Source organism: Crocodylus porosus, unplaced genomic scaffold, assembly GCF_001723895.1.
Source record: "Crocodylus porosus isolate Cpor-Errol unplaced genomic scaffold, CroPor_comp1, whole genome shotgun sequence".
NCBI lineage: Eukaryota > Metazoa > Chordata > Crocodylia > Crocodylidae > Crocodylus > Crocodylus porosus.
Window position 1 is genome coordinate 241862786 of NW_017728886.1, and position 18272 is coordinate 241881057.

General features: G+C 42.8%; 1 protein-coding gene across 1 annotated transcript; it reads right to left on the reverse strand.

Moving 5' to 3' along the window:
* Window positions 1-7684: 7684 nt before the first annotated feature.
* Window positions 7685-17827, reverse strand: KCNV1 (potassium voltage-gated channel modifier subfamily V member 1). Its single transcript, XM_019552030.1, has 3 exons — window positions 16836-17827; window positions 13687-14213; window positions 7685-8397 (listed from the first exon to the last, which is right to left on the reverse strand). Exons 1-3 carry the CDS (start codon window positions 17315-17317, stop codon window positions 7886-7888), a joined length of 1521 nt encoding a protein of 506 aa, XP_019407575.1. The 5' UTR covers window positions 17318-17827; the 3' UTR covers window positions 7685-7885.
* Between the last annotated feature and the right edge of the window lie 445 nt (window positions 17828-18272).

Consider the following 18272-nt stretch of genomic DNA (forward strand, 5'->3'; position numbering starts at 1 on the left):
ACAAGAGAAGGCTGAGGGGGGATCTTGTGGTCTGTCACAAACTAGTCAGAGGGAATCAGCAGGCATCCGGGGAGTCCCTATTCCCCTGAGCACTACTAAGAGTGACAAGAAATAATGGTCACAAGCTGGCAGAGGGTAGATTCAGATTAGACATCAGGAGATGCTACTTCACTGTCAGGGTGGCTAGGATCTGGAACCAACTTCCAAGAGAAGTGGTGCAGGCTCCTACCCTGGGGGTCTTTAAAAAGAGGCTAGATGATCACCTTGCTGGGGACGTTTGACCCCAGTACTATTCCTGCCATGGCAGGGGGTCAGACTCGGTGATCTGCTCAGGTCCCTTCCGACCCGACCAACTATGAAACTATGAAACAATAGTCCCTCCTGGCCTTATATGCTATTACTTTATTAATTCTTCAAAATGTTTTTATGGCATAAAATAGTTTGTGCCTCAGGACAAGAACTTTCATTTAGGAATATGTCATTGTGAGGTCAACTGTAAAGGCTTATATCATTCCCAAAAATCTAATTATTCATTTGAAGTCTACTGCCTTCTCAAATCTTGTTGTATCTTATTTGTGTTTGAAAAGTTTGTCCTCAGAACAGACTGTTCTTTTTCTTTTCAGTAAAAATATACATAATCTTTAAAAATTCTCTTACAGCCTTCCATTAGAAACTTATTACTTTTATATTACTAAGAAATAAAGAGATTTAAATGCAGGTAATCCATTTCCTAAGGTTTATTTCTTCTGCACAAAATATGGAAATAAAGTGTTTTTGAAGCAAGCAATCAAAGATGGAAGAATACTTTCAATTAATAGACCAAATGCTAACATTTCAAGTTTTATTCAAAAGTACACACTTCTGGTTTTATTAAAGACTCTACATAATTAGTTCTAAATAGGGAGAAACTTTATGCTGTAGATATCTTTCCTCCGCTGCTGAGGACATAGATCTTGTATTACAATGTAATTCTCTGATTTCAGTAATAGTTTGGGTAAATATTTTTCACTCAACTGAGCAAGCGAATTTATCTGGACATATAGGCCCTGTCCCACGAGCGGCAATATGTGGTTTGCAGTACCTCAAAGCCTTTTGAGGTGCCACAAAATGCATGTGGCACAGGTTAATCTGTTTGCTGCACTGCAAAATCAGATACTGGGAATCCAGCATCTTAAAAAAGCATGCCAAAATAAAAGTGGCATGGTGCACACGGCAGCAGTGTGTACTGCCCAAAACCAGAGCCTGTCAGGCCAAAGCCACACTCCACCTATTGGCCAGGTTCTGCCCGCCTGGATCACCGCTGCTGGAGACCCAGAAGGAGAACCTAGGACCCCAGGTATGGCTTCTGGGGCCAGTAAAGGTGCTGACCTCAGCCTCCCCTACCCCAGGGCAATTCCACAGTATGCATGTAGGCCATACGGGCATGCCCAGGAACAACTAACAGTGGCACAAATATGTGTTGCTTCTATTTGTCCCTGGGGAAATATACATGAGAGCGGCATGTGCAGACAGGGGAGCGCCCTGTCTCCACATGCCTCAGCATGGGGGCTCCGCATGTCCCAACACTGCTATTTTGGTGTGGTTTGTGCCGGTCTTTTTCCGGAGCTTTTTTTTTGCTACCAGGAAATCTTGGTAGCAACTTTTGCCCCCTCACGGCAAATAAGCACCACTGTGCATGGTTTAATGCGCAATGTGTGCAGTTTGTGGTGCCACCTATTAGCCAGATTTTATAAAGTCCTTAGAATAGATTCTAATGTGTTGATGCCTTTTTAAAATCTGGTCCCTTATTAGGGTAGTTATGTGGGGTCCTAAGCTATTTTTTTCATCTTGGACTCTTTAGGTAAAGTCTGCTTTTATATTTTATGGCTGTATAAATAATTGCTGCTGATGGTTAATGATCTCATCTCTTTGTCTGAAGAGATGACAGTTATCTCTGAAATTATTTTGATAGCTTTAACCCATAATCTTATTGACATCTTCCCTGACAATAAAACAAACTGCTTGTAATTAGCATGACTGGTACATTCTCCTGGTGCAGGTTTTTCAATATAAAACTAGCTCTGGAAATGGGTACATGAGTAGCTAGGCTGAATTAGCAGGTCATTTTTCATCCTGATGTCTCTGGTCATCTCTAGGAACCAATATCGTTACAGTGGCAAGGGGAATAAAATACTTGATAGTCCTAGACAGTAGCATAATGAGGGGTGTGCGACTAGGGCAAGAACAGCTGCTGCTGCAGCTGGCCCGGCTTCTGATACTGGAGATTCAAGGACACTGATATATGAGACATTGTGGTGCTTTAATTAGAGCAGCTCTTAGAGCACGTGTAAAAGTGCCCGTTGAGTTCAACCATAGTTCTAGTACTGACTTGCTACGTGGCTTTTGGAAAAAACACAGGTGAAATATTCGAACTTCATTATTTCAAGTTAAGTGTCTAATTCTACATTTATATTCTACATTACCCTAATGAAACCAGGTCCATTTCCACAGCTTCATGTACCCTCTTCTAACAGGAGCAGTTAGGAACTGTCATATCAGAATAGACCTACTTGTGCATCCCACTAGCAGTCAGATGGTTCAGAAGATGGTGAACAAGTTGGAACAGGGGGTGTTGTTCTTTTCCTTAGATCCCTGAGTGTATTTTAGCAATACTTGCATCAGCAGGATATTACAGTGCCCTTGTTCCCCTCCTTTACCTGTGGCAGGTTAGGGTGTTTTTGGGCAACATACCTTGTAGTTGTGTGACAGGGATGTTGTGTAGTCTTAGAAATAGGTTAGACAAGCTGTATTTGGTTAGGGATGATCCTGCCTTGAGCATGGGGTTGGACCTCCTCAGGTCCTTCCAGATCTGCTTTTCCATGATTCTATAAGGTGGCTTTGGAGCTGTCTTCATAGAGGGAAAGAATTATCTTAACCACAGATAGGCAGAATTACTTTCAGATAAGAAATAATCTTCATGACTATGCAGACTGGGAGATTTGGTGCTCTAGGAGGCACTGAAATAGCAAAGAATAGACTTCCTGTAATGTTTCATTGTGGCCAGGATCCTGGAACAATAATGTCAGTGAGAGGTATGCTACAAGCTTCAGGTTATTCAGACAGAAGATACTATTGGGATCATCTAATTTGACCCTGTTGCAGGGCACTTAAGTGCCCTGCACCTAAAATGGAAGTGCCCCGTGAGAGACCCCTAGCGGTGAGAAGGGGGAGGCTCAGCTGCCAGTCACCAGGGCAGCACAGGTGTGGGTTGCCGAGACAACCAGTTTGGTCAGCTGACCAGAAGGGGGCAGGGCCTGGCCTATATAAACAAGCCAGGTGGGACCAGGAGTTTGGTTCCCCTCTGGCAGCTGAGGAAGAGGGAGGTCTGCTGGGAGTAGGCAGAGCAGAGAAGCCTGATGGCCTGAGCAACAACTGCTTGATGATACTGGGTGGAGGAAACCCTGGTAGGGATATGAATGAAGGGTACCCAGTTGGCTTGGAATTTATGTTGTAACACAGGAGTGTGAGTTTTCTGTTTTGCAGTTGTGTTAGACTGGAGGATCTGGTGAGGCTGTAGGGGTTGGAGGAGGCCTCATAGGAGCTCCCCAGTAGTGTGGGGGTTCCTGATGCTGGAGAGGGTGCCATGTTTTGGGGTGTATTGACCCTGGCCCCAGTATGGGCAGTTTCATGAGGGAAGAGCCCCAGTGCGGGTGCAGGTGAGAAGCCCCAGTGGGGCACAAGACCCAAGAAGGGGGTCTGGGGGGGCTAGGCATGGCTACAGCCACCTGAGCCTCGATGAGAAGCCCCAGTGGGGCGCAAGACCCGAGAAGGGGGTCTGGGGGCCAGGCACGGCTATGGCCACCTGAGCTTCGATTGTGGGGGGGCAGGGGTGTGGAAGCTAGGCCCCTATGCAGGCAGGGGCTGCGAGGGAAGCCAGAGAGTGCCTGTGAGGGTGCAGGCAGACAGAAAGATGAGTTGGAGCAGCCATGGGAGCACAGGTGACTGTAGGACCCACGTGTGGCTCCAGAGGCTATAGTGCACAGTGTTAGCAAAGGCAGGGCACAGATGGAGACGTCTCAGGGCACTGTGCCAAAGAGGGTAAAAAGGCAGCCTCCCTTTAACAACATTACCATCAAAGATGTGGTGGGTGAGATAAAGAGGGTGCATTGAAACCGATTTGGCACGGTAGGTAGGGGGTACTAGGGGAGTTCAAGGCACCCGTAGATCATGTCCTGCCACAGACCCCTTTGTCCATAATTGTCTTGGCGCATTCCTGGTATGGAAAGTCTCTAAAAACGATCAGGAATGTTTCTTCTGAAGAAGAGAAGATTGGGAGTGGGAGGTGGATTTGATAAATCTTTACATTCCTAAAAGCTGGCTATACCAAGCTTGGTGATGGACTGTTCTGTGGTTGCAGGGGACAGGATAAGGAACAGTTGTTTTAAATTGTAGCAAAGGAAATTTAACTTGGATACTTGGAAGAATTTTTCTCACTGTGAAAGTGGTTAAGCATTGGAACAGGCTACCTGGAGAAGTTGTGGAATCGCATCCTTGGAAGTTCTTAAGAGCAAGTTAGATAGGTACTTATCTGGGATGTTTTAGATGGGAATAATCCTGCCTTGAGGAGGGGGTTAGACTAGATGTCCTCCTGCGGTTACTTACTTTTCAGCCTTACTTTTCTGATTTTATAACAAGCTCTAGAACCTCATCCAGCTATTTTCATATCTAATCCATTTCAATGGGAGCAAGATCTATATATTCTCTTAGTTGCTGTTAGTTGCTCCTAGACTCAGAAGCCCAGGTATGCTGCATTGTTCCAAAATACCATAAATTACAAATGAAACATAAATTACTTCCTAGAACTTGAAGGAAATGCTTAAAAATTTTCATATTGAATTTCTTTTAGGTTTCTATAGCGGGTGTAGCCTTCTCTGACACAGCGGTAACACGCTTGCACCACAGTTTTTGTTCATTAACTGTCATAATAGGATTCCAAACAGGAGCGATCACTTAACATTTCTTAAAAGTGATATTGTCTCAACTTATATACTTAGAAGGAAACTTTGATTAGGTATCTTAGACAAAACAACAAGTGAGATCCTCTGCAATAATTAAATGGTGGTTTTAATGTTTGTGTTAGGCTTTTATTTTGTACACACAGGGTGCATCTACACAAGATGTTTGCTGAGACATTTACTGTGGAACTAATTAGTCAGCTCTGCAGTATGTACACACGAAGCCCTATTAGGCTGCAGTAAATGCATTAATTCCACTGTAGGATAGTACTTGTAAACGCAAGTATTATCCTGTGGTAGAGAAGGTTCTTTAGGTAAAGATGATATCTTTTATTAGACCAGCTAAAAAGGTGGAAGAAGTGTTCTTTACAAGCTTTTGGGCATGAACACTTTTTCTTTAGGCATAGGGAAAGTCTGCTGTGGTGCTTGTGTGCTCTCCTGGGTGGAATAGAAGCCAATATGTAGGTCTGTGAAAATCCAAATGCTTGGCAGTATGGATGAGAGTGGATGGGAGACAAGTAGTTCGGGGTGGGGGAGAGGAGGGAGGAATTTTGACCTGGTGAGAGAGTGTAGCTAATAAAATGTAGAGAGGTTACCTGGGGTTAACGGATTATAGGCAAGTTATAATGTGCCATAAATCTAATGTCTATATTTGGTCCACAATATTTTTGTATCCAGGAGGCTGTTGAAGTGAAGTTTGTAGGCTTGTCTACAGAAAGTATTTTGTAAATTCCCTTTGAGGATTACAACTGAGAGGTTGGAGGAAGAGTGGCTGTCTTGTGTGAAGTGTGCACCCACAGGTAATTGGGTATTTTTGTCTTTGATAGATTTTCAGTTCACTCTGATACACAGTTGTTTGGTTTTTCCTACAGATTTTCCATCAGGGCACTTAGTGCACTAGATGAGATGTATTACATTTCTGGAGGTGCAGGTGTCAGATCCAGGAATGGTGATGGTTCTGTTGTGGGGTGTAGTAATTGTGGGAGTGGTGGAGATTGGCAGGTTTCTTGCCAATTTCTTGTCCTGGTATGGTCTGGATCCATTTGGTGTGCTTTGGGCCATAGGAAGTTTGCTTCTGGTGATAAGGTTGGTGAGGTTCAGTTATCCTGCACTGGTGTTATTCAGTGTGCCTCAGTGTATGTGCAGATGCTGACGGCTGGCTGGGGCACAGGGGTGCTTCCAATGCAGGGGTTGCCTCAGTCCCCAGCCAGCCCCTCTGTAGCAAGTTGAGCTGGGTCAGAGTAGCAAGTTGACTCCAGGCGCCCTACCAGCTGGGGCTGTTCTGACCCAGCTTAACATGCTGCTGTCCCGGGTGCACATACAAAGCTGCACCTGGGAGCAATAAATGCTGGTATGAATTGCACTGGAGTTTACTGTATCACACCAATATCATGTTTAGGTGCACCCTCATAGTATTTTAAGACTTGTATTTTAAGGTGTGTTGCCTAGAGGAGTCAAGAATGGGGAAGTTTGAAGCTTTGATTTCATTCAATTCCAATTGCTTATAAACTCTTTTGTTTTTTTTGTTTAACAGATAAATTGTCCCTTAGACTGCACAACATATTTTCAACAACAGTCCATTTTACAGAGGGCAAAAACTTGCCTTAATGCTTAGACTGCTGTATTGTATTATATTATGTGAATAAAATATACCATGAGCACACCTATATTTTTCTTTTTTAGCATAATGCATTTAAATCTAGGATTTCTCTAATTATGGTTCAGTGAAAACTGTGAACTTTTTAAAACTGGACCTTGGAATTCTGCGCCACTCAAAATACCTGCTGATTTTCATGAAAAGCCATAACCAGAGTCTTAACACCTCTTCTGTAGACAGAGAACTCGGCTTTTTCTGGTGTTAACCTAGCACACTTGAGTGCTAAGAAGAAATAAATTCTTTCCATGGAGATGTTGACACTATTGTTTTGAAGATGGGTTGTCATATCGAAAGTGATGAAACTGTTTTATGTAGGCTGGTAAGCGTACAATTCTCTTGGAACATCAGGGCATTGATTCTGGCCTCTCTCTATCAACAGGCACAGGAGAGAGGAGCAATGATAGTTTAAGTTACTTTTGGGCTATAGGAACTAAAACATAGACGAGAACAACCCCCCAGGGACTGTGCTAACGCACAGAGCTGTCTACAGACTACTGCAATCTAACCTCTATGATACTGCAGACTCTGGCCATCTCCCTTCCCATCCCACCTTTCCAGATCTAGAACTAGTTGTGAGGCTGGCTTCAATAGTCCAGAAGGCTCCTTCTGGTCCTAGGTTCCTATGTTCTTGGGATGGGCAAATTGTCCCTCAGCCTATTCCATCACTCTATGCCACAGCAAATAGTGAGCAGGGCAGGGACAAGGATAAGCCTCCTGACTTATCCATGTGTCTAAAAAAAAATACATAGATAATATAAAAAGGTATCATAAATGTAGTCAGAGCTTTATCCCTTAAGCTTCTTTCCTTTCAGATTTTCTTCCTGTTCTTAAATCTTCTGTTTTTTCAACTGAAAAGTAAAGCCCTGAAGTTCTTTAACATTCAAAACACCTGGCAATTGTAGGCTAAGACTTTTTTTTTTATTATGTTAGCAAGAACATCATCAAATTCACAGACAAATATTTCTATCATGATTCTACTTTGACAAGTCCATTATGCTTTTTGTCCATTGAAGATCCAGTTCTGAAACTTGGGTTTCAAAGCCCCCTGAGCATTTCTAGTTTGAGTTTTGCCTTCAGTCTACATGGTTTATGTTAATATTACCAAGAAGATAAAACTGCAGTTTGGATAGCAAATGCATTAAGAGTGAATAATATAAAATGACAGTTGACCTACTGTTTAATATTACACCTTCAAAGTAGTCCATATGCTTAAACATGACTTGATAAATTCAAGTCAAAACCAAAACTCATCTCCACCACTGCTTCTAGTACTTGCTCGTTCTCTGCTTTTTAACCGTAATATGTCTATTATACTGCGAGCGTATATGTCTCGCAAATTAACATTGATATTTGAGTCACTGGATGTGTTCTTTGTGAGTTTCTTCAAAGCCTCACGTTGTCGAAGAGCAGCTTCCTTTATCTTCAGTGTAAAGTAACAGGCAGAAAAACGGTCATTTATTATAGCTATTGGTAAAGCCAAGACTAATATTCCTGATAATATGCACATAAAGGCCACTACCTTGCCAATGGTAGTGTCTGGTCTAATATCACCATAGCCAACTGTTGTCATAGAAGTTGTTGCCCACCACCACGCACAGGGAACACTTGTGAAAGTTGTGCCAGGGATAGCTTGTTCAACAAAGTACTCTATGGTAGAAAATATAGATATTCCCACAGAGAGAAAAAGCAGCAGTAGTCCAACTTCTTCATAGCACTGTGCAATAGTCATTCCAAGAGATCGCAAGCCTGGAACAGAAGAAATACTGTAAGTCCATGCAACTTTCTTCATTTCTTTGTTAAGCCGCAGTTGATTAAAAAGCTAGTCACCCTGTATTTACTTTAACCACTAGTAGTTTTATGAGAGGGCGAGGCTGTTTTGAGCTCTGCTGGGAAAACACAATCATCCAGTGTGATCTGAACAATGCAGACCATAGGACCTCCCTAAACTTATTCTTATTCAAACTACTAAATATTCCTCAAAAAAGTACCTAAGCTTCATCAAAAAATTGCTAGTGACAGAAATTCCACCATTACTCCTGTTAAATTATTCAGGGCTTAATTATTCTCTTCATTGAATATATGTACTATACTTTAAAGTCTGAAGATATCTTCAACTTTTACCTATTAGATCTTGTAGCACCTTTTCTGCTGGACAGAAGATCCCTCTATCTTCAATTAATGTTCCCCAAGTAGCTATTTATACATATTCACCTCTTCAAATGTCTCTTTAAGCTAAACATACTTTGTTCCTGAACTCTAAGGCATGTTTCCCATCCTTTAATCACTCTCGGGGCTCTTCTCTGAATCTTCAATTTAGCAACAACCTTCCTGAATTATGGACATCAGAATGGACCCAGATTTTCAGCAGGCATTGCAACAGTGCTCAGTATTCTCCTGAGTAACGTAATGAAGAATCACATTAGCTCTCTTGGCTGCAGTGTTGTACTGGGAGTATATGCTCTGCTGCTTACACGGAATTGCTGCTTCCAGGATACTGTATTTGCTTTTCCACTCTTTGTCTGACACAAGTGAGAAGGAATAAACCCCAGACACACACAAATTTATAAGAAATATATGTCCATAAAACAGGACATTCTGTACATTAAAGACCCAAATTATCCTTCTGATCACAAACACTTTCTGGAAAGTGTTTATAAACAATCTCAGTAAAGTATACCAATAGAATTCTAGTCATAGAAAAATGAAAAAAAAGGGCTGGAAGAGACCTCAAGAGGTGAATCTAGTTCAACCTCCTGCTGAAGGCAGGATCATCCCTATCTAAATAATCCTAGACAGGTGTTTGTCTCACTTTATCCTAAAAGCTGCCAAGGAAATGAGTTAAGCATTGGAAGACACTTCCTAGAGAGAGTGTATAACTACCCTCAAAAATAGGAAGTTTTTCTTTAATATCCAACCTAAATTTTGCCTTGTTGTGGTTAAAACCATTATTTCTCATTTCACTGTAGGAAGGGAAGGAATAGTAGAACAGGAACAGTCTTCAGATCAGCCATTACGGGCCCAGACCTGACAACTCTTAGCTTCCAAGGACATTAACTGCATTCATCATCTTGCAGAATTGAAATGGATGAGTAACCACTTTTGCTGAGACCCAGAATGGAGGTGTTGCAAATTAAAGCACTGTCAGTATTGTTTCATGCAAAAGCATTAATTTATCCTTTATTGACCAGGATTTGGCCCATGTAGTAAATACTTAAAATGAACTGGATGCTGCTCTATCATCTACAGATAAGCAGGAAAGTAATAAGTAGGAATAAGATGTTTGTTTATTTTTACCTCAGTGTTTGACATTGGTGAGACCATTTGTGTCTACTGTTCCAATGATCTTCACTATTTAAAAAAAAAACAAAAAAACAAACAAACTGTGCCTTATTTCCTGGATGAATTTGTCTACAAAACAATTCTGTTGGAAGATTGTAGAGGCTGACAACAGGGTGATGCGTTATATTCAAACACTGGAACAGTGCATTGTATCAAGAGATTTTAAGAACTCGGTCTACTTAATTTATCACACAAAAGGCTGAGATGACTTGGGCTCCCTACATCTGTTGCATAGGTGTACTGGATTCCAGTGCCTGGTCCTGTATTGTATAGATCTAGGAGCCTAACCTCAAAGTTTGACCCCATAGACTTGTTATGCAGATGCTGCCTAACTTTGAGGGACATGGCACTAAATCCTATTTCACTTTACATGCCTAAATGGCATGTACATGGGTGCTAGGATATTTACCCAAATACTAAGGAGTCAACTTTGTACAACTTATGGTTGGGGTATGTATCCAAATGTCAAGACCACCAAGGTTCTGGGCTCCTCCTCACCTGCAGTGAACTTGAACTTGCAGGTCCTGCTTTACCAAGGTGGTCTAATCACCAGACTAGAGACTAGACCTTGCCCAGGCACTTTTCCAGCCCATCTCTTGAAGCTGGGCCCCCAAGCTAGAGCCTAGCACCTCCTCTCAGCTAGGGCAGCAGCCATCTCTTCAAGCCTTTAGTTTGCTTTCCTCCTCCAGGATGCACATACCTCCTTCTCTCAGGTGCACACGTTACCAGGAAATGGGGGATGCAGGTAAAACCCCTCTGGGTGAAGTACAACTGACTCTTCTGCTCCTTGGGCGAGTACTTTAAACACTATGCTATTGGGCTAAACTATGGGAAGGTCACTGGCTTCCTCCTCCTCTTCCCTAACCTTTTGGTCATGAATATTCTGTGACCAATTTGGGAAATCCTACCAGGATTTACAAACTAGACAATTGTCTTCTCTTCTCATTTTGTCACAGGTCTCTCTGTCAGACAAGATCTTGGAGCATCTAGAGACGCACAAAACTTAGCCAGCAGGCAGAGAGGAGAGGTGTGGTACCTACTTTTATCCATAGTCATCAGTACAGCTTCCCAAGGATGTATGACACCCATGTTCAATTTCCTTAGCCTTAGGAGGGTCATACCTGTATTTCTCATCCCGAAGGTGTCCTAACCATCAGTCTACTGGTTATTCTCATCTGTATTATTTTTGTTTTTGTCTGCCTGAGCAGAACTTTCAAACGTTTTTTTTTTTAAGGCCAATACGGTTGGCATAATAAATATTAATTGAAATGCTTACATCCCCCCCCCCCCATGATTCTAACTCCATATTTCTAAGTACTGCATCCATTTCGCGAGAATAACTCACCATTTGCAAAGGCAGAACTGCTCCCTTTATTTCCTTGTTACCTGCCATGGATGGTATAACCCCGACATTAATAAATGGCTGGATCTATTATTTCCTCTAAAAATATATAGGGCATGATGAACTTTCTTCAGCCATACTCTTACCTATTCATTATAGGGCCACCCAGTCTTTGACCTCCCTTTTTGTGGGGTGGGGAGTTTACATTTTCAAAAAGAAATTTCACACTGTTCTGGGGATGATGTTGTACAAGTGGATAACTGATCCCCCTAGGGATGTTTATGGAGGACACACTGTGTTCATGGAATATGGAAGATGATCTTACAGTAATGACTGCGTTAAAGTATATGTTTAGAATCAAAGTAACAGACTGGTGAAAGTTTAGTTGTCTTCAACAAAAAGCAAACAGGCTCCAGATCTGTTAGTGTATATTTCTACTCTAATTTATTAGGTTTATATTATCTTAGCAGCAACATCTGCTCTGCCAGAAGATGCTGTTTAACAACATTTAAATTATATGGAAAGTGGTGGTTTTGATTTACTGCTCTGAGCCAGGGTGAGTGGCTAACTGTAACTATCAAAAACAAATATACAATTTAAAACTATTGGTAGTTAAATTCCTTTGCACTGATGAAATAAATAGTTAAGCTGCATCTACTTCTGTATGCTAAAGAAACAGGCTACCATTTCCAGTTTTAGAGGAGAGGTGATATTTCAGTCTCAGGCTAGAAGAGTTATCAGTTTAATGGGAACATCTAATGCTTTTATAGAAAGTAAACAACTAAACTCCACAAGAGAGACACAGATAGTAGCAATGGTAGACATCTGTCTGTCTTGTGAGACAGTATCTCGTTAAACGTAATCTGCACTTGAAAGATAAAGTGAAGCTGAAGGTTTAATGACGTGACCCCATATTTCAAAGTGAATGTATCAGATGACAGTAGCTGTCATTACAAACCTCTAGCATTGCCACTGGAAACTGTCACAGGGATCAATTTCATGGCCTGACCTTACACTTGTAAGACAAAATAAAGTGACAATACTTTTGAAAAATAATTAGCATCAACTTTTTTTTTTTTTTTTTTTTGGATCACCAAATGGGAAACCACTGCTACTCTGCCGTGACAAACTGGGTCTCTTTCTTACTTTTAAAAATAGAAGGAGAGTGCTTTTCATTTATTTAGGAACATTACAGAGAGCTTGGTGAGATGCAAATTCACTTCTTAGGTGAATGTTTTCTTTGTGGGCCCACTTCCATTATAACAAAATAGAATGAAAGCTGAACCAGTTTATAAAGGGGTATGGGTTAACTCTGTGATGATGTGTAGCATCGAATCCCTCTGCCTGCCTCTAGAGAATTGTGCAAAGCATTTTTCTGAAAGTGCAAGAGACCTTTTCCTGTTGACAGAACTATACCAGTCTTATGTGGGCCAACTAGCCATGACAGATCACTAATTAAACTACACTTTTATGGAAGGGATTTCCAGATGCCGGCTTAAGTCAACCCCAGCCAAAGTTGATGAAAATGTTATTACTGATTTCAATGGGAGTACAATTAAAGCAACATTGAGAACTTATGAAAATACCATCCTTAATGTATTTAAGATGGTCATGAATGGGTTACATCCAATCATTTCATTTTTTGGTTTAATTCATTTAAGCAATTTCTCTGAAAATGTTGTTCCCCAAAGAAAAAGCTTGGCTTTGTAAGTCTGAGATGAGAATAAAGTCATCATATGCTTCTTTCACATTCTATCAGGGAAAGAAATCAAACTCAAATTCTCAGGAGTTATATCTTCCAACACGCAACATGAATGGCACAATAGTTCATCATTCCTGCCCTGCCACATTTTCATTTCACTTTCTCAAATGCAAGTGAATAGTATGAATAGCTCAAGAGTCCCCCACCCCATCAAAAAACCCACCAACAAAAACAAAAAACACACCTTGGGGCCTGATTGTGGAAATGCTCTGTACACAGCATGCCACCTGACTCCAATCAGAATTCTGAGAATTTACAGCAGTAGGCCTATTACTGCTTTCAGTCAAGTATTTAAAAAAAACCTGTTTCTACCAGTCATTACTTGACCATAAAAAGGTAGGTGGGATAAAACAAATATGTATAAATACACACTGAGACAGAATAGTTCTGCACAATCAAGGGATGAAGGATCCAAGAGATCGTTCCCATCTCTAACATCTAGAGATGTTCAGTTTCATTAATAAGACAAAGAAGGCAACCTGTATGAGTAATTCAATATTTATCTGGTTACCTTGTATGGTTATTTTCTTTTGTCTTTTTGTCATGGAAATATTTACAATGATATTGTTTTAAATACATTAGCTGGAGGTACCTGTTGAATGTCTACCCAGCTTCAACATGCGTAGGGCTCTGAGCAGCCTCAGCACCTGGATGATGCGCCCCATATTCTCCAGCTCTTCAGAGCTCTCCCCATCACACAGACTTTCTACCACCAGAGTGATGTAGAAGGGTAAAATGGCTAAGAGGTCTATGATGTTTGCAACGCTCCTCAGGAAGCCGCACCGATCCCTTGTGCACAGGAATCTCAGTAAGAATTCCACTGTGAACCAGGCAATGCACAAATACTCCAGGGCATCCAGGAGTGGTGGTGCCAGCCAGCTCAGTTCCACCGAAATCAAGGCCATGTTGGCAATTGACACAACAACAAAGGCCATAGAAAGGGTACCGAAAGTCCTAGCAGCCACAGAAGAGCCAGGCTTTTCAAGAACCTCCCAAAGCCTCTGCCTCACATTGGGACAGAGGCTCCCAGAGAAGTCCTCTTCTTCATCTTGGGCATCCAGATCTTCTGTATCTTTCTTGATATCTAAGGTTTCACTCAGTTCCTTCCTCCTGAAGTATCTGTCCAAGGAACCCATCCCAAAGAACAAACCTTTAATGTTAATATTTACATTTTTTTATTACTGTCTTTCACATTCATCATAAATCATATAGAACCAAGACTACATCTTAAAGGTATGGAGAAAGACACCAATTCAGTACAGGACTTGAACACCTACTTCAAATATATGGTTAAGTGTCTCATTGAACTGGGGCCATGCAACACATTCTTACTCGAGTTATGCTCCTGTATCACTCATGCAAGTTATGAAGGGCAGGGCCAGGGTATAAGAAAACATACCTGAGTGAAATGTACACAACACACTGGATTCCCTAAGGTCCTATTTATGAGTGATCTCAATATCTGAGTTTAGTCATGATAATGGTTGCATTCATGTGAGTAAGGCTGACAGAAGTAGGCCTTTCTATGTGTTCAAATTAGCATTTATTAATTAAATATTTAAATTTTATTGCAATTGATTTTTTTATTTGCAATACTAAGAAGGAAAGTTCATGTTAAAAATGATGTTCTTTCCATGAAAAGGTTTTGTCAAGAATATCTTTCTATACTTCAATGAAACATTACATCCTGATTAAAGCACCTTTGTTAAAATAAGTAGTATGGATTTTAAGCATATACTTAAGTGCTCTGCTGCATCAAAGCCATATTTGTGGATTACTTCCTTCAAACCAAATAACTCCCAAAGAACACCATGCATCCCTTTCTTTCCTTCTTACTGGCTGAGAGGCAAGACATTGACCAAGTGCTGTAAACCATCAAGTCTCACAGCAAAGGACACAGTGGTCTCTATCACTTGAAATCTTTACCTTGGGTTCTAGACTTATGGTGAAGGGGACACTCAGGCATCTATAATTAATTTGAATACCCAAGTCCAACTTTTAGACTACACAAAACCACACCTAAAGTGTAGACATCTCAACTCAGTCGGCACCTAAGTTTCTGCTTGAAAAGTCCCTTGGTGTCTTGGTTTCTGCTGTTGCACATGCACAAAACCACCTAAAGGTGAGCCAGACTGCGCTGAGCTGCTATCTTACATCAGACCCCCATTAGGATTCAAGAATAGCCATTTGCCATATCTCTTTCACAGGGTTTAGGCTAATAAATCTGGTCAGACTGCATTCAGCCTCCCTGTCTCCAAAACAGAATGAGAAGAGGTATTCGCCCTTTTAGCCAATAGCCCACTGGTTAAAGCACTCACTTAGGATATGGAAAACCAGGCGCAACTCTGTCCTTTGTTTTTGGAGCACCGAACCCACCTCTCTAACCAGCAGAACACAGGTATTGTGTGGTGGCTGTCTGTAATCAAAGCTATTCCACTTGGTATAATATACAAAAATATTAACTATAGCAAGGAATGAAAGTCAGCTCTCCATTCTCCTGGGCGAGGGTCCTAACCATTACACTAGAAAAGAGGGACAGGCAAAGGCTGGAGCTGACTCTGTTTCCCAGCAGCCCCTGCCCATGCACTGCAGCTGGTTTCCATGGAGATCCCAAGAGCGGTGGCGCCATAACAGTGCAGGGGCCAGGACTTCCATGGAGAGGAGCCCAAGTTGTGCGGGCAGGGTCCATGGCTGGGTTGGGGCCAGGAATCTGCAGCAGCAACAGTGTGGTCTGGGCCATGATCTGCTGCCTGCACACCCTGGGCAGGGTGGAAACCACGGGCAGTGATGCAGGTAGGGACTGCTGGGATATGGAGTCTGGCCACCAGCAAGATCCACCATTTTGCCCACCCCTGCTAGAAAGTCACGTTCACATTCTTTACTTGTACACATCGGGACCATATCTGGGTGGGTGAGAAGGGCACCAGCCCCGGGAGCTAACTTAGAAGAGACACCAGAGCGGTGACCCCTGACCAGGGTGGCATCCATGGCCTGGCAACGTGAGAAAGCCCGCTGTTCCCTTACCCCTTTCCCAGATTTCTGTAGCAGAAGCCAGATGAAGGGACACTGCACTGTTGCAGCTGCAACAGTAGCAGCAGGAAGAAATTTATAGCAGTAAGCCTGTTTGGGGAAAGTAATGTTTACCATTTTTAGAAATGACAAATAAGTCAGTAAACCAAAAATGAATGGGAAATTTAAATCACAACAAATATAATAAAAAGATTAATTAAAAAAAATCCTAGAATAAATAATTGCCACAGACTTCCCACCTCTCCGCCTTCTGCTCATATCTGTTTACCACTTAAAAATTCCCTCTCTTTCACTTCTGCCCTACTTACACATCCCCAGCTATTTCCATTTACCTTGAATTTCCAGCATCAGCCTGCTGCTGCAGCAAGACTTGATGCTGAAGTTGCCCACTACCTCTGTACTGGTCTGCCACAGTGCTATCCTGTCCCACTAAGTAATAGTCAAAAGTGATCCAATCCAGTCTTTTCCTTCCTCTCCCAATACCCACCTGTCTCTATAGCAGGAATCAATGCTGAATTTCTTCAGCCTAGAGCAAGTACATCTCCTTTTCTCCTTTATTACCCTAATGCCTTTTAAGAGGAGTTCATCCTGAACACATTCAGCCCACATTACTAGAGCTCTCCTCTCCACAACCTGTCAGTTCTGCAGCAGAAGGTGATGCTGAGTGCATCCATCCCACACCTTTATTTTCCTCTCTTCCTCCATGCTCACCTGTCTCTGCAGCAGGAGTCAATGCTCAGCTCATCTAGCCCCCAGTACTGGATCTCTTGTAGGAAGGAGAGTGCACACAGCTGCTCCATCACATGCAATCTTCCTGTCTGGTAATAATTCAGGATGTAGAGAAATGCCTGTGAACTGCGGTCGAAGAAATACTCATTCTCTACCAGGTTGGCATCATCACAGAGCTCTAGGAGGCCAGAAGCTACATCCCGGGCAGCAGACACAACTACAGCCAACTTGCCAAGCCGTGTGTCTGGATAGCAGGACAAAGTTTGCTGGGACATCAAAAAGCGGCTGCCTCCCACATTGATGGTGAAACAGTCCAAGGAGGGCACAACCTTCTGTAGCAAGGGCCCCTGCTCTTCCTCGCTGTAGAAGACGCTGGACTCCAAGGAACCCAGTGAAGTGGTGTCCCTTTGCTCCTCTAGGGATGCTTGGGAAGAAAGGGACATGCAGCAGGGAGGTGACTTCATCCTGCTGCCTCCAACAACAACCCAGTCTCTCCTAGGTTAAAAGCACCACGAAGTTGAGGCGAATGCAGCGCTGTCTGGGAAAACAGGCCAAGCCAGGGTTGAGTACATTCCCGCAGGAAGTTTTCTTTACAACTTCAGGTGATACTACTCTTCCCATTTCCTTAGCACACAACGTCCATCTTGGAGTATAAAAAGGGACACAAGCAACTGACGCGATATACACATGATTAATAGCAAATGCTAATGATTCCCCAAATATTTCTACTTGGTGCCACTTTTGCAGTCAACCAATGGCAAGGACCAGTGCCAGATGCCAGTAAGAACCTAGGGGCTCCCTTCCAAAATTATACTTCTAGGACTAATCATTGAGGAACGTGACCCAATCTCACTGGGTGCACCCAGACGGATGTGCACGTGTGGTCTGCGGCGCTGCAAGACACAAGCAGTGACCATTCAGTTGTTTGCAGCGCAATGCCAAAATCTAAAGCAGGATAAAAGAAAACCCACTGCAAAGAGTGGCATGGTGCATGTGGCAGCAGGACGTGTGGCCAGAAGCGGAGCCTGGCCATCTAGAGCCATGCTCTGGTCTTACCACACAGACGCTGGCCGGCACCCACTGCCACTGCTGCCCCAGGAGATCAGCGCCACTGTGGCCCTGGACCTGCTGGGACCAGCCTCCCCCACCCCACCTGGGCAAGCTGGCCATGCCGGAGGGCACATGCAGGGGCATGCCCCATGACACAAAGCAGCACAAATATGTGCCGCTGCTTTCTGTGCCCCTGGAAACACACACCTCTGCACATGGGCATGTGTCCACCGGAGGCAAATAAACCCCTCTCTCGCTTCCGTGGCCTTGAGATTAGCCCTAACACTTTAAAAGGAGACCCTACGAGCCGAGGGGCGGCACACTGCATGCCAGGGAAGGTGCGGCTGCCTGCGCTTACCGCTGAAGTGG